The sequence below is a fragment of the Callithrix jacchus genome, chromosome 19 (assembly GCF_049354715.1).
Source record: "Callithrix jacchus isolate 240 chromosome 19, calJac240_pri, whole genome shotgun sequence".
In the NCBI taxonomy this organism is placed as follows: domain Eukaryota; kingdom Metazoa; phylum Chordata; class Mammalia; order Primates; family Cebidae; genus Callithrix; species Callithrix jacchus.
In genome coordinates, this window is record NC_133520.1 from 4,467,491 (window position 1) to 4,484,973 (window position 17,483).

Consider the following 17,483-nt stretch of genomic DNA (forward strand, 5'->3'; position numbering starts at 1 on the left):
CTTGAAAACTGAAGATAAGGGTAAGTTTTGGGGCTTAAACTGTGTTATATTCAAAAGCATTTTTGTTTTAACTACAGGCCCTCAGGCTATAGCATCTAACATCATGGGATATACATATACACCAGAGAAAGATCACATATGCATACATATCTGGCACACATTAAATAGAATATATGATGTGCTAGGCACTATTTTAATCACCTTAAAAATATTAACCCAAAATATTTCAAAAATATTAATGTAATTCTCAGAATAAACCCCAGAACATAGGCACTATTATTATCCTCAAGGACAAGTGAGGAAACTGAGGCACAGGACAGTTAACTGCCCAGGGTCACACTGCTATTAAGTGGCAAAGTCAAGACTGGAACCTGAACTGCCTGGCTCCAAGTCTGTGTCTTAACACCACCTGGCCTCATGCACAGCTCTTCTCTGGGTAGCTACACTTCTCTATTTGGTTTATTGGGTCTGGAGGGATATATACATGTTGATATGTTTATAAGAATTGGTGGCTGGGCACAGTGGCTCATGCCTGTAATCCCATACGGAGGGAGGCTGAGGCCAGCAGACGACTCAAGACCAGGAATTTGAGACCAGCCTGGGCAACATGGTGAAACCCCGTCTCTACAAAAATTAGCCAAGTGTGGTGGCTCACACCTGTGGCCCCAGCTACTCAGAAGGCTGAGGTAGGAGGCTCACCAGAGCCCCGAGAAGCTAAGGTTGCCATGAGCCATGATCACACCACTACAATCCAACCTGGGAGACAGAGTGAGGCCCTGTCTCAAAAAAAGAAAAAAACAAATTGATGCTTCCCTTTTTCATGAGTATGAATACTTTTCATCAACATGTAGATACTGAGCTTTTTGATAATTAAAATGTGATCACTTTCTCTCTAATCCAATTCTGGGCATGCTCTAATTGCTTACTACGTGAAATTCTAATATGGAGAAGGGTGTAACGGAAAAGTGAGCAAATCCATTTCCCAAGGGTGGCTGCTAGACATGTGGCTTGCTGGCTCCCCTTCTGATCTCACATTGTTATCCTAAAAGGGCTACATCAGGTCTACTTCAGGGAAGCCCTTGGAACAGGGACGATGCAATCTCAGTTCTCACTCATCTTCCCTACTTGCACATGCGCTACGGAGTAACACGCAGGTGAAAACTCCACTGAGCAGCGGGGACTGCCAGGAGATCCTCCCACTGGGCCAGGAGGGTGACACCGAGCAGGGCCCTGGGGCCTGGCAGAGCAGAAGCCAAGGCTTAAGGAAGAAGGAGGGAAGATGGTAAAAACAGAATGTGCTAGCTTCATCCCTATGCCTCAAGTGTTTTACAAACCATGGTTCTGGGACTAAGAGGAGTGACTGTGTGTGTGTGTGTGTGTGTGTGTGTATGCACGCACACATGGATATGCGTGCAAGGGATGGGAATTGCCCCCAGGCTTGGTGACACACCAACAGCACTTCACTGCTGATTTTTTGGTTTATTTAATACGTAGCTGCCTTCGTTACAAAGGAATTTCTTTCCTAAGAGATCCACTATTTTCAAAAGACTCATCTCGAAAGAACATTATTGTTCAATATTCTATAAACCAAGATTCCTTAAAACAAGAAGGCTTGGATCTTGGGAGCAATCTTTCCAGATGGGAGCAGGGGAGGGAGTATACTTCCAAAGTGGCAAACAAGATGAAGCCTTTAAGCTAATCATTTCAAGAGAAATAACCAAACTTTTAGTGCAGTAGGTCACAGGGATCAAAGTACTACTTTCGGTTAGTTTTGGCTTGTTCAAAGGACTTTGCACCTCCAGATTTTTTTTGGTAATCTGTTGGCAGTTTACCAATTTCATTGAACACCATGGGTTCATATGGTTTTGGAATGAACAGTAAATAACATTAAAGTTTAGAATCTGTTCTACAAAGACCGTGTTACTGAAAGGCACAAACAATATAAATAAAATCTTAGAAAAACAAGATCTTAGAGTCACACAGACCTGAGTTTGAATTCCAATTCTGGCAGCTACGTAATACTGGTCAAGTTACTCAATCTCTTTGAGCCCTGGTTTTCTTGTGGGTAAAATGAGGATGATTACACTGACCCCAGGGGTCTGATTTTCCACGGACAGTTAAAGGAGATAATATGTAAAAGTTCCCAGCACAATGCGAAAATACGTGTTTAATAATTATTTGTTCTCTTCCCTGTCAAATTTTTAAAAAACAATATGCCATCATTATGAAGTAACGTCACTCTGCAAATTTACAGACAACTTAACCAAAATGGGAGGGAAAATGTACTCAGGGTAGCTACTAAGTACCCACTACATGTATACCACAATTCATGACATGGAGAAAAAGAAAAGACAAATCTACTTTTGTTTTTCTTTTTGTGACAGGGTCTTGCTTTGTCACCCTGACTGCAGTGCTGTGGCATGAACGCAGCTCACTGAAGCCTCACTTCCCCAGCTCAAACAATCCTCCTATGTCAGCCTCCTGGACTACAGGTGCACACTACCACACCTGGCTAATTTTTGTATTTTTTTGTAGAGACAGAGTTTGGCCATGTTGCCTAGGCTTATAGTTCACTTTTTTTTTTTTTGACATAGTGTCTTGCTCTGTTGCCCAGGCTGGAGTGCAACGGTGTGAACTTAGCTCACTGCAACCTCTGCATCTCTTGTTTAAGCAATTCTTCTGCCTTGGCCTCCCAAGTAGCTGGGACTAAAGACAGGTGCCACTATGCCCAGCTAATTTTTGTATTTTTAGTAGAGATGGGGTTTCACCATATTAGCCAGGCTGGTCTCGAACTCCTGACCCCGTGATCCACCTGCCTCAGCCTCCAAAAGTGCTGGGTTTACAGGCATGAACCATCGCACCTGGCCTATAATCCACTTTTTAAAAACTTACACTTGACCTCTCTCAGAAAGAAAGAAAAAAAAAGAGGGAGGGAGGGAGGGAAGGAAGGAAGGAGGGAGGGAGGGAGGGAGGGAGGGAGAGAGGGAAGGAAGGAAGGAAGGAAGGAAGGAAGGAAGGAAGGAAGGAAGGAAGGAAGGAAGGAGAGAAGGAAAGGAAGGAAGGGAGGGAAGAAAGAAAATAAGAGCTTACACTCAAGTCAGGGAATAAAAATGTTCATATTAAACACTCAGTGGCATTGAAGCCACACTTGCCCTCCATTGAACACTTAGCATTGTGCTGACCACCTCAGGAACAGAGTCTCATCTGATCCTCTACACAGCCTGATGAGATAGTTACTGCAATTTCCCATTTCCCAGATGAGGAAACTGAGGCCCAGCAAGGTTAAATTACTTACCCCAAGGTCACAGGGCTAATACGTGGGCTTTGAACTCAAGCAGTCTCAATCTATAAACAGTGGCATGCAAGGACCAGTTACAACTAAGTCACAGGAGAACCCAGAGAAAGATTAAGGTGGGGTTGGACCAGCAACACAGGACTCCTTGGAGGAATCAAGCTGGGCTCTATAGGAAACATGGAAGGCAGAGGGGAGAGGAAAGGAGGAGAAGGGAGGGGAGGAAAGGGGAGTGGAGGGGAGAGGAGGCAGTCATGCCTCCAGAGGACCCCAGGAGGAAAGGGGAAATTTCTTGGGGGAGAGGAAATTGGAAGAGGAATCCCTTTACCAAATGCATAGGATTAGCGTCCTGCATTTTTAAAGAATACATCATAGTTTAAAAAATGCTTGCACAAAACTGTCCCATTTGATGATGACTGGGTAACATTTATTGAGAATTTATAATAAACCAGGCACTACACCAGCTCATTCCAGCCTTAACAGGGTCCTATGAAGTAGGTTGTAGTCCTGTCCCTCCCAGGTGAGAAAACAGAGGCCACGGTCAGCTAACAGGTGGAAACAGTGGGGTTTCAGGTTTGAACTCGGATCTAACTCGGGAAGGCATCACTCATCCATAGTCTTCAAAACAACCTATTTAAGTAAGTAGGGCAAGTAGTGTTTCCATTTTTCAGATGAAGAAACTGAGCCTTAAAAAGAGCAACGAAATGAGTAACTTTACTCCACTAACAACTAAACCAGGTTTTGTGTCACCCAGTCCTTAAGTCCTCTCCCCCACCTCCAAGTTTGCCTTTCCAGGCCTCAGGGCGTCTCCGGGCTCCCTGCACCCCGCCCTCCTGGAGCGGCCAGAGGCCTCGGAGCCTGTGGTTGCTGTGGCCCACAGCACAGCGTGCCCGAGCCTGCAGGGCTGGGCCTGTTATTCCACAGTAGTTGGCACTCCCACAGCAGTCCCTGCCAGAGGGCTGGGTCGGGTTTCCTGTCTATCTCCCCTGCCACAGCTGTGTTTTCAATAGGGAAGTTGCCTGCCGCCTCTCCTGGGGGAGGCCCGCACTCCAGCTCCCCTTGCTAAACACCAGGCAGCCCTGTGCGGTTGCCAGGGCTGTGTGAGGATAAGATTAGGAGGGGGAGCCGCCCCTGCGCAGGCCCGAGCAGCGGGACAACCGCCCGAGCGACACGGGCTTCCCAGAGGCCCAGGCTGTCACCTCGGCTCTGGGAGACCCAGTGGGGTTGCAGCAGCAGCGACAGCCCTCCTGCTGCCGGGGAGCCACCTGGCTGTTTCGGCGTGGGAGGCCGCGCTGCCCGTGGGGTCAAAACAGGAGGAAGAAGGAAATAAGAGGGAGTTGGGCGACAAAGACAAGGGGAACGAAGAAAGAAGCAAGGGAGGAAACGACAGGGAGGAATTAGGGCCAAAAGACCAATGTGGGAAGGAGACGTGGAACAGTCTGCGGTCCTGGCTTTCAAGCCCCTGTGGCACCCATGCCTCCGGCTCTCCTTAACTGATACGAATTTTAATTACGTAAAATTAAATTTTATACAACATTTAGTACATTGTGTTCTAAATGGTGTCTTGGATTTGAATACAAAATAAAGGCCACCTTCTTTCACATCCTCCTCCCAAAAGGGTGGTGACTTCATCCTTGCAGAAGTCCCCCAGGTTTCCTCTGCCCCAGCCCCCACCTCTCTCCTCCCTCCCTCCCTTGGGGGAGGGGCTGTTTGCCTCCCTCCTGCCTTTCTGGGGTTGGCACCCAGCTGTTTCTTCCCTCCTCCTCCTCCCTCACCCTCCAAAGCTCCAATCCCATCACCTTAGCCTGTGTTCTACCCCTGTCAGCTCAGAGGCTTTCAACGTCTCACCCTTCCCTCCACCTTTCATGTCTCCGGGCTCTGTTACCCACCATTCACATGGTATTTAAATCCACGGCTTCCTTTCGGCGGTTAGAGAAGGGATAAAAGCTTTCCTTTATGTTTGCCAGTGTTTAAATTGCTTCTGAAAACACCCAGTGGTGAAAACTATGAAAAGGGGACAGTCTTTTCAGCTGATTGTTTATGCAGGGAATGTAAGCAGGGGGGTTGCTTGGTAATTGCTGGACTCCATTCCCCTGGCTCGCGCCCCGCCCTCCCTGATTGTAGAGGTGGAATAGCAGTGCCCCTCCCCACACGCTGCAGGTTAGGCTGGTGCAAGGGTGCCTAGACCAGGAGGAAGGCTGTTCCTTCTGCTCATGTGAGCCAGGAGGCTCTGGAAGCAGGCAAAGTGGGTTTAGGTATAAAAAACAGGCCAGCCTCCAAATGAAAGGCTTTCAGCTCTTGCTCCAACGGCTGTGCCTTTCAGGAGAGCTGGGCTTTCCGCCCCAAAGGCTGCCCTTCTCCTCTTTCCTCCTTGCCGTCCACTTGGAGTCTCTACCACGAGATACTTGCTGCTGACCAGCTACGTTCGCAGAGATCGCTTCTGGCTGCAATCTCACACCACTTATTTTATCCCAGCAGATGTTTGTTGCGGCCTCTAATTTCCATTCCCTCGGGTCAATAAATGGCTTGATTCCCTCTATTTCTGAAGACCCCAAGGAAACAAGGGCTTCACTCTCTGGGTCCCATATCTGCAGTACTCCTGGGTTCTGCTCACAAGTGGTATCCTCAGGGGAGACTCCTTTTGGCAGGCTCCTCTGCTCGCCTGTCCTCCCCACGTTCTTCAGCCCATCCCTCCAGTTGCTCATGAAGCCTCCAGGTCCTCTGCCCCTCCACCCTACCTTCCTCCAACCTCCTCTCCAGAGAATCACCTCCCTCTTCCAGGAAAGTAGCTGGTCACAAACAAATTTCTTTTTTTTTTTACAAACAAATTTCTACATAAAACATTATCATGATTAAGAACATGAACTTTGGGGTTAAAAAAATACATATACATATATATATATATGTTCAAGTCTATGCGGCTGTCTGCTGATCATGTGACCTTAAACAATTTCCTTATATTACTCTAAACTCCAGGAACCTCATCTGTAAACCAGATACAATAATAATACCATCTGCCTCATAGTGCTGTTGTCAAGGTTAAATGAGATTAAGTAAAATTATGAGAAGAGTTCTTAACAAAGTGCCCTTCACCCAGTAGCTCTGAATAATGATACTGTTATGGCTCATGACCATTTATTCAACACTCTTCAATCCCTACGAAGAACAAAGTATGAACCCACCTACCTCAAGGGTCTTTCTGTTCAATAGAGGAGTCAAATACATAAACAAGTGGACATAAAGCAAAGCAGAATTAGTAAATGCACGTGAGATAGAAACACGATATGCTTTGGCGAGTAGAGAGATGAAAAAAACATTAGTCTTTCCAGAACAGAAGAGGCACAGCAGCAGAGGTGGCCCATGAGCAAGGCTCTGATCCGTGGAAGCAGATGGCAAGAAGTGGCCGGAGGTGAGGCATGGAGATGTGACAGTGCGGGGTGTGTGGAATGTTCCAGCCCTCCTCCTTCCATCCCAGCAGCCCCACTGTCCACTTAGGCATCCACCCCATGTGGGGAAAGCCTTGAGGTCAGGGGAAACCTTGCAGCAGGTAGCCACTCAGCTCATCCCAGCCCACTGGCAACTGGGCAGATGCATGTCGAAATCAGTATACTCAGATTGAAGATCAGTCAGGAATGCTGGGGAAAAGTCATTCTTTTTCTTTCTTTTTTGAAGGGGTCTCACTCTGTCACCCAGCAGGCTGGAGTGCACTGGCACAATCTTGGCTCACTGCAACCTCTGCCCCCTGAGCTCAAGTGATCTTCCCTCCTCAGCCTCCCAAGCGGCTGAGACCATGAATGTATGCCACCAATCCTGGCTAAGATTTTGTATTTTTGGTAAAGATGGTGTTTCGCCATGTTGGCCAGGCTGGTCTCCAACTCCTGAGCTCAAGTGATTCACCTGCCTTGGTCTCCCAAAGTGCTGGGATTACAGGCATGAGCCACCATGCCCAGCTAAGTTATTCTTTTGTTACGGATATGAGACGAAGAGCTGCTGGCAACCATTTTGGGACCATTAGAATCAGAAAGAAATTGTGGCCAGGTGCAATGGCTCAGTTTGTAATCGCAGCACTTCAGGAGGCTGAGGTGGGAGGATCACTTAAGCCCAGGAGTTCAAGACCAGTCTGGGCAATAAAGGAAGACACCACCTCTACAAAAAGAAAAAAAAATTAATTAGCCAGGTGTGATGGTGCATGCCTGTAGTCCCAGCTACTAGGGAGGGTGAAGTGGGAAGATCACTCTTGAACCCAGGAGGTCAAGGCCACAGTGAGCCATGATTGTGCCACTCCACTCCAGCCCAGGAGACACAGTAAGGCCCTGTCTCAAAAAGAAGAAAGAAAAAAAAATAAAGTAATTAGATCCTTGGGGAATTGTTGAGCCTTACCAGAAGCCCACTCTGACACTAGATTTATTTCTTCTTCTTTTTTTTTTTATTGTAGAGATAGGATGTTGCTATGTTGCCCAGATTAGTCTTGAACTCCTGGCCTCAAGCAATCCTTCTGCCTCAGCCTCCCAAAGTGTTGGGATTACACGCATGAGCCACAGTGCCCAGTCAACTGACTCTAGACTTATTTTGTTCCAGAAGCAAATAAGGCCTTGTATTGTATAAGCCAGTTTGAGTTATGCTTTTCAGTTTCCTGATGTTCAAAAAAGGACCTAAAATAGAGTTGTAAAAAAATTGAAACTAGAAAGGTATTAGAGGGTTAAACCATGAAAGGCTTTCCTTGACCCATTCTAAGTCATTAGACTTTACATAGGCAGTGGGAAATCCCACTGAAAACTGCTGAGGAGGGAGGTGGCATGATAAAATCTGTTTTAGGAAATTAACTCTAAAGGCAGGATGAATGATAGACTGGAAGGGAGAGGGATTCGAAGCAAAACAACACCACCACTGATTGATTAGTCATGAGTCTGGGCTGGTAAAAGAACATTTTATCAACTATCTCCAGATGTCCACATGGCCTGGAGTAGGAAGAGTAAGCAAGCAGAGAGACCCATGGCAACCGATCTTCTTATCAGTACCAAGGGCCTTCCCTTCCCTTAAGAGCTTAGTGTATACAGCAGAGTCCAAATCCTAAGACTGTATTACAATACCTCAGAAGCCTACCCAGTTGTCTTAGAAGCTTCAAACAACAGGAAATTTTTAATTTTAAAACAAAGACCATTTTAATTTAAATTTTTAACTAACATTTTTAAAAGGTGGGGAGGATACAACCCCAAAACAATAAGCTGTAACCAAAGTTTGTAAATCACTGACCTAAATCATGGAACTCCCAGCACCCCTTCCTGGAGGGGGAGCCAGTCCTGGCATGGGTTCCCAGCCCCCTGGGGAGCTACTGGTGTGCTAAAGCCTTGCAGTGCCTGTGGACAGGAAGAGGCTCCAGAACTCCCAGAGCTCCTATCCTCAGATCCACGAGAAAATGCGAATCTCTCCTGGAGCAATCTAAGTGTCTCGATTCCTCTTCCTGTGGCCTTTCTCTGCTGCCCTTGCTGCTGCACTGTTCCGGGCTGATGACGCCAGGGCAGTGAAGGTTTCTTGGCCCCCACACCTTCCCCGGTGCTGAAGCAGTGCATGGTAACCTGGCTGTCCCCAGTTCTGATGCATTCCCCAGTCTTCCTCATGGGCACACTCCCACCTGCATTCCAAACTGACTGTTTCATTTACATAATTCCAATAGCTTTCAGGGCCAGCTTCCTGTTTTTGTTAACTCCTGTACAGTTTTTTGGTTTTGTAAGAAACAAGGGCCCCAGCTCACAGTCACCTTCCACCAACAGAGTTTATCTGCATCAAAGAAGACAGGGAAGCTTCTGTCCATTTGGGTTTCCTTCTTATTTTAGAAATAGAAGCTTAAAAAACAGCCAGTGGTTTCCAATCCAGAGTTGCATATAAGCTTTTGACTTCACTGGTTACTGGCTTCCTGTTAACCGAAAGAAGTTTCAAGCTGAGTCAGAGAAGAGAACCTGGCCCAGCAGTGATTCATTAGTGTTGCTAATGACACCCCTGTTGCCACCACCATCACTCTGCTTCTGCTGGGGCTGCTGGGGCCTCCATGTTAGCCTAATCCTAAGAGAGCAAGAAACTGAAGCCATTTTTTTGATTTTCTCTTCTAGATGGCTTGCAGTGGCAGCAGTGAGCACAGGCCAAGCAAGACTGGCCTTGAGATGAGGAGGCCAGATGGGCCCTAAATCAGGGTGGTTTCAGGATGCCCAGGAAGGCACTGCTGCTGCAGAATAACTTCCCCCTCTCCCCACCCTCCCTTTGCACAGTGCCTGAAGATTCTTCCTCCCTTTGAGCTTTTCTGGTCTTCCTGTAAGATACAAACACAGCTTAAAAGGGCTGCTCATACCCTCATATGATTAATGTGATGAGCTCACTTTGGAAAATACTAACCACTTGAAGGAAGCAGATGGAAGAGATGCTGAAATTATAACCCAAAAGACTACCAGGCCAGAAAAGAGAGGCAGGAAAGAGACACAAGTGTCAACTACTTCTCAGTTTTACCCAGATCCAGGCTTCACTGCACAGTCATGGTCAGGTGCACCTGACCACAGGACAGCCAGCAGTGTGGGAAGTGTTCAGCGTTCCTCAGCCATGACTCTAGTTTAGGGATTTCTCCCAGTGCCAAGATCCTCTTGGAGGGCTCCAACAAACAGCAACACATTTAAAAAGTTGCTTTAGAAATGCATCTGTAACAAAAAAGGGTTCCCAAGCATGTCTTCTTGCAGCTATGTCTGTCATATGCCATTATCTTACCTAATCTTCATAGCAACCTAGGAAACATCACTTCTCCTGATTCAATAGATGAACAGTGAAGATGATACCACAAGTAAATTTCTGACTTAAAATATCATATTCCATCAGAGTACAACTAATTCCAATACTTTAAAAATCAACATATCATTCACATAACATAAAATGTATCATTTTTTAAAGTAAACATAAAAATCTATCATTTGTTAAAGTATACAGGTCAGTGGTTTTTAATATATTCACTATGTTGTGCAAACATCACCACTATCTAATTCTAGAACATTTTCATCACCCCAGAAAGAAATCTTGTACCTATTAGCATCACTCCCAATTCCTCCCTATGCCCCCCTCCCCAACAACCACTAACTACTTTCTGTCTCTATAGATTTGCCTATTTGAACATTTCATAGTAATGGAATCACAAAATGTAGGTTTTCTTTTGTGACTGGCTTCTTTCACTGAATGTTTTCAAGAGTCATCCATGTTGTAGCATATAATAGTGTTTCGTTCCTTTTTATGGCTGAATAATATTCCATTGTATGAATATACCACATCGTTTATCCATTCATCCATCAAAGAACACTTAAGTTGCTTTCACTTGTCAGTTACTGTGAAGAACATTGCTATGGATATTATTGTACAAGTTTTTGTGTGGACATATGTTTTCAATTACCTTGGGAATTCCTAGAGGTTTTTTTTTTTTTGTGACAGAGTTTCGCTCTTGTTAATCAGGCTGGAGTACAATGGCTCAATCTCAGCTCACCGCAACCTCCACCTCCTGGGTTCAGGCAATTCTCCTGCCTCAGCCTCCTGAGTAGCTGGGATAACAGGCACGCGCCACCACGCCCAGCTAATTTTTGTATTTTTAGTAGAGACGGGGTTTCACCTTGTTGACCAGGATGGTCTCGATCTCTTGACCTCGTGATCTACCCGCCTTGGCCTCCCAAAGTGCTGGGATTATAGGCGTGAGCCACCGCGCCCGGCCTAGAGTTTTTTTATATATCTGAGACACAGAAAAGTCTAAAAGAAATGAGTATCGGCTATGGTATTGCATTTATTACCAGGTATTTATAATATGCCTGTGTTCAATAAGGGTTTGCTGTATTCCCACCACTATAACCTATACCACCTGTATTACTGCACCTGACACACTGAGTCTGTTTCCACAACTGCATGGAGCGCTCTTTGAAGGAAGGGACCCATCGTGTTCACTGTAAACAATTTCTTAAGTATAAGTCATTACCTGTCTGTGAAGCAGCAGCACCTTCCTGGGCATGCTGAAACCACCCTGATTCAGGCCCCATCTGGCCTCATCTCAAGGCCAGCCTTGCTTGGCCTGTGCTTATACTGCTACACCATCTGGAAGAGAAAATCAGGATGATGGCTTCAGTTTCTTGCTCTCCTAGTATTAGGCTAACATGGAGGCCCCAGTAGTAGCAGCAGTGATGGTGGTAGCAAGAGGGGTATCAACAGCAACACTAGGCAGCTGGGCCAGAGCTGAATGACTGGGGTTGAGCATCTTCCCACAGAACAACCAGCAGTGGAGAAAGTGCTCAGGCATGGAAGTTCTCCCCACAGGCTCCTCAGTCAGGAATGAATCAATCAGACCCTCCTCAAGTGGAGGGTGGTTGGTAGAAGCCAATAGACACAAGAAAGGATGCAGTAAGCAGCAGCGCTGAGGAAGCCGGAGTTCTGGGGTATTGAGAAGGATAGGTAATTGTTCAGTAACTGCTGGGCTGGCAGGGAGGCTCAGAGACAACAAACCTGTGCAGCTGGGAGGACCAGGGGCTGAGTCCCTGCCACTACATCAAATCCTGAATCCTTTTTCACTTCCCAGATTATGTTCCACTCCACATGAAAAGAGCATACCTTACTGCTTATTATGCTCTCTCTGCCCATGGCTTTCTCATAGATGTCTTTTTCATTGTTGCTGTTTTGTAGAGATGGAGTCTCACTGTATTGCCCAGGCTGATCTCAAACTCCTGGCCTCAAGGTTTCCTCCTGTCTCGATCTCCCAAAGTGATGGGATTAGATTACAAAAGTGAGCCACGGCACCCACACCCAGCCTGCTCCTCTTGCCCAGAGAGTTTGCACATGGACTACTGCTCCCCGACCCCCTCCTCCAGCCACTCCTCACCAATAGCAAATGCTCTTCCCCTGGCGAATGCACATTCCTCCTGGGATCTCAGTGAGGACCGCTTGGAGCAGTAAAAGCCTCTCCTTTAAGGCTTCACAGCTGCATCAGCGTCTTTGTGACACCACTGCTGTAAGACTGCATCTATAGAGTGATTACTTCATTCTTATTGATACCCAGCTACACTAACACTCCATTAAGGTAGAGACTATTTTGGCTCAGCTTTGTATCCCCAGCACCTAGCCTGACACTTAGCAGGGCAATGAATGCGTGATGAACAAATGAATTCCTTTTCTTCTCAAGGAGAAGGAAACATGTACAATTTTGAAGTAATTAAGGATACAGGACCTTCACATTGACCTTCGTCGTAAAAAATCAGAGTGGATTGACAAAACTCAAGGCATGTACAAGGCATGCCCTGGGACCCTCTCCTTCTGCCATAGGAAGGACAATACCTTGGCATCGGAGAGAAGGGGGTTGGGATGAGGACTGGGCTTATTGTGTGAGGTAGTCTCAAGTCCTTACTTGAGGAGTCTCCTTGATCAGCCAAAATATTGATGAGTCTCAGGAAGGTCTCCCCCGCCCACCACAGGAACTACTCTCACCATGGGGAAGGTCTAACAGGCCTCTAAGGCATGAACTGGTAGAGGGTGTGTGTGTGCACATGTGTGCATGCATGTGTGTGTACGTGTGTGTGTGTTCATCCTGTACTCCAGATGCAGGTAAAGAGCAGTTTGGGGGGCTCAGATGCCGCGCCTGAATAGGGGAAAGTGGAGATAGGCAGAGAGGGCGGAAGAAAGCAAGCCACTTTCAAAACATCCCTCCAAATCTGAGTTTAGTGTAATAATCTGATTTTGTGAGGCAAAGATCCAGAGGGTATTGGGCATGAGTCCAGTTCAAAATCAATCTGGTGGGCACCTCAGGGCTCAAAAATACTCTCTTTACCAGGTCCTGACCTAGGCCACCTGTTACTGGTGTTGTGGAAGCTGGAATTCAGTTTTGCTTAGGGCAGAATCCTGAAGCAGTCTTTAAGATAAAGTGGCTGATAAAGTGGCTTTAAGCTAAAACAAAAAATCCCAAAAGAACTAAAGGAGTTCAACTACAGAAACCAGTATTTAGTACCATCAAGCTAGTTATCACAGGGTTTCAGCCACAAGCAAAGGTTTGGCAGGAATGTGAATTCAAAAGTCAGGACTGTTGGGCAGCAGCCTTGATAAATCAGTTACTCCTTCCCGTCTCCTCTATCTTCCTCCTCTCCTGCTTCCAGATGTAGGCTGAAGGGGAATCCAAGTATGTGGCCTGACATATATTTTCCGGGCATACAGGCTTGAGAGCATTACAAGGACACAGGGATAAATCGAGAGGACCTGGCATGCTGAGAAAGATGACAGCAGAATTAGTTAATTCTACTCCCTTGGACTAGATAGCACGTTGAAAGGCTCTGTGATTTCTGAAATCCTACAGGAAAATGATATGAGATGTAATGTTTCAAGGTCCCTTTAGTCAAATTTATCAATAAAGAATGTGAAATACCAACACTGCTGATAAAATATTCAGAAATTACATTACGACGGCTTTTGACCTGCCATCTGTGATAAGACTTATTTAAAAATCGACCCTGTGTGGCTTTTAAGGCTAAAAGACTGAAAGACATTATTACTGATTTTGCAGTTAATTTGAAGAACCACATCTGATCTTACATTGTCCTTTCTCATCAGATCAATACCTTCAAGTTTACTGTCTGTTAAAATGCTGCAGTACCGCAGCAAATTTACATACCCAATTGGTTCTGTGGCAGTGACAAGCACAAAGTGGTGTTAATGAAGGGACTCTGGTCTGTCCTTCCCAGACTGAAGAGGAAATTATTGAGTCTCCTCCAGGTGCATGAGAGGAGACGGGAATTGCACTCTCCCCCTGCCATTCTCTTACCTCCAACCTACACAAACAGCTTGATTCCTGCCTTTGTTATGGGCTCCTAAAAGCACACTGGAGTACCACTGAATGAGTGTGACCTGAATTATCAACAAGATATGGTAAAAGCAAATCATCCCCAAATTCAAATATTTTTTACTATAACGGAAACTTTGATAAACCTTGCAATGCATTGGGATGTCTCAACTCTGTGCTTTGTTCTGTACTGGAAACCATCCGCTGCCCTCTCTGCCACTCCCAGGTGTTTACTTTTCATTATTTTTGCTAACAGCAATCACACGCCTTCCTTGATCCCTGGGCTTAAACTGAAACTACATTTAAAGAAGCACACTAGTTCTCCCTGTCCCACTCCTAGAATATGTACATAAACACACATATAAACACACACACACACACACACACACACACACACATGTTCAGAGCCCCAGGTAGGTTTCCCTGACAACTTTAAAAGCCAGAAAATGACTTGCAAACTTCCTTTACATTCTGCAAATTAAAAATTTCTACATGTCTATTACACAAATCCTACAATCTCTTCATCACCCACCATATTAAGTTTATATACAAAGATTAGCCAAATAACTTCCAAAAACTAGAGAAAAATTTTGTTTCCAGGCTTAAAATACCTTTGTCAACTGGTGACAAAACAAGATTTCAAGGGATGAGTAAAGGCCCTGGGGTCAATGCCCTCATTCTCCAGGGAAAAATGTTGACTAAATCCTTATAAATGGATTAGATGGCTCACTGTCGTCCATCCTGATATTGTTGGTGATTATAATAAAATAGCCAAAGTCATTCATTTAGTCTCCCCATCAACAGATGGTGCCTGCTTTTCTCTCAAACTTGCCTAAAGGCCTCTGTTACAAACTCAGAAATAAAATGGGGACTTTTTGAAGCAATGTCAAAAAAAGACAATAAAAACTGTAGCAGGGACTCAGCTATGGATATTACAGCAAAAAGACTCAGAGCACAGGCTTTTGAGAAGGAACTGATGTCATTACCACAGACACCTGTGACTCTGTACTGGGGACTCAGGACTTTCAGGATGCCTAGCACAGAAAGAGGTGACTTCAAGAAAGCAGACTGCCTACCCAAGATCAGCAAAATAAAAGTTAATTTCCTGGGATTAAATAAACTGATTTAATTGCAATTAGTCTTCTATTTTTAGTAAGTATTTGAGGAGAACGCTTTTCTTTCTTCTTTTTCTCTATCTATTTAAAAGGACATACTTGTACAAACAGAAATGAAACATTCTTTAAGTATATATGTTAAACCAGAAAATTCAAAGAAAAAACTTCAAAAACATAATGATTCCATAAAGTATATTAATAGATTTTATCTGTAAACTACTCAAAACCATGGCAACAGTGGTTAAGTATTATTCAAAGTGCCTTTATTCAGTTCCTTTACCTTTATGATCATGTAGTTATTTGCTTAGGCTCAATAAAAATCCATCCTCTTTCCTGTAAGACTAAACTGAATAAATCAAATTTTCAACAATAACCAAGACCCAAATCTCACTTAATTAGATATGATAAGCCACTTTTAAGGAACAAGGACTATGCTTTACAGTTCAGCAGGGGGAAATGACTACACACAGTAATGCGTTGGTAAGTGTTGAACAACCAGCTCTGCAAAGGAAAAACAAGCACTGAGTTGTAGCATTTGCCAATTTCTGTGGTATAAATATTCCTGTCATGGCCAAATTTAACATGACATCACTGAATGTGGAGCTGAGAAGACATATGAAATAGCACATCACTATAAAGTATTTCCTCCATAAAGATGCAATATTCAAGTTGAATGATGAAGAATCATAAAATAACTAACTGAACTGATGCAATAGATGCAGATAGGCAGATAGGCCAGGCACAGTGGCTCACACCCCTAGTCCCAGCACTTTGAGAGGCCAGGATGGGAGGATTCTTTGAGGCCAGGAGTTCAAGACCAGTCTCTAGGCAATATAGTGAGACCTTGTCTCTACAAAAATAAAAATGAAGTAAATAAATGGGCCAGGTACAGGGATTAGTGCCTGAAATCTCAGCACTCTAGGAGGCCGAGGTGGGCAGATCACTTGAGGTCAGGAGTTCAAGACCAGCCTGGGCAACATGGTGAACCCCTGTCTCCACCAAAAAATACAAAAATTAGCTGGGCAGGGTGGCGAGCATCTGTAATCCCCAGCTACTTGGGAGGCTGAGGCAGGAGAACTGCTTGAACCTGGGAGGCAGAGGTTGTAGTGAGCCGAGATCGTGCCACTGTACTCCAGCCTGGGTGACAGAGCGAGATTCTGTCTCAAAAAAATCAAGTAAATAAATGAATTTATTTAATAGATGCAGAAAAACTGAAGAGCATCAATAAAAAGAAAATGTCATGCAATAATAAGTAAGAGATAAGTTTTGAGTATTTATTGCCATTGTTTTAAACATAATTTATCTAACTGTAAACCATAAAGTTTAGTTTCTAATAATGGCCATGTTTAACAAGCAGCTTACAAAATTCCTACAAATTTAACAGTCAGTTCTTGCAAACCAGTATGCACCAGTTCCAGTATACCATTCCCAGAAAAGTGTCCTGGAACCTATTCTATGGCTTATGGAGTATCAGCTTTACAGATAATAAAGAATTTCCTAGAAGGTTAGGAAAATGACTAATTTGGGGGGTCTCACACAAACCAAACCTCATAGAGGCAAACTGGATGGCTTCTGTTCCTCAGCTCAGTAAATACACTAATAAGGGTCTATTAAAGCAAACTAAATATGGCCTGAGAAGGACTTCATACTTCTACATTTGAGTTCTTGTGGACTAACTGTAACCTAGTGTAATAGACAAGATTGAAAACCTAACCTATAACAATAGCTAAGCCTTTGCCAATCCCAGCGGCCATACTTCAACCACTCATAGACCGCTAAGCATTCGAACTGTGTTCAGATAAGGCAAATGCCAACTGTAGCCAATCCAGCTGTTTCTGTCCCTCACTGCTGATTTCTGTATGTCACATCCCTTTTTTTTGGTCTATAAATTTGTTCTGACCATGAGGCATCCCTCGAGTCTGAATCTGCTGTGATTCTGGGGCTGTCTGATTCGTGAATCGTTCATTGCTCAATTAAACTGCTTTAAATTTAATGCAGCTGAAGTTTCTCTTTTAAAAGGCCATAAAATAATCTGACACATAAAAGTACATTACAGATATGGAGGATTTACAAGTTAAATTTCAAACCAGAAGACTCTGGTTTTTGAGTCTGTAACAAGGATGTATTTGTGTATTAACATCTCTTATACACGATATAAATAAAACAAAATTTCAAACTAGTTATATGAAATCAGAAAAATCTCGAAACAATTTAGGAGGTCAAATCTGCATGTTAGAAACGAACTTGA

At 44.5% G+C, this 17,483-nt stretch overlaps 1 protein-coding gene across 6 annotated transcripts in view; it reads right to left on the bottom strand.

Annotated features, from left to right (window-relative positions):
- The window catches only part of CNIH3 (cornichon family AMPA receptor auxiliary protein 3), a 336,804-nt gene that overhangs the window by 260,506 nt on the left and 58,815 nt on the right, over positions 1–17,483 (bottom strand). For all 6 annotated transcript variants that reach the window (XM_035280719.3, XM_017966454.4, XM_017966455.5 and 3 more), the window contains exon 2: positions 11,283–11,398. In XM_035280719.3, the coding sequence (XP_035136610.1) occupies positions 11,283–11,315 (33 nt within the window). In that variant the 5' untranslated portion in view covers positions 11,316–11,398. The remainder of the gene's footprint in view (positions 1–11,282; positions 11,399–17,483) is intronic.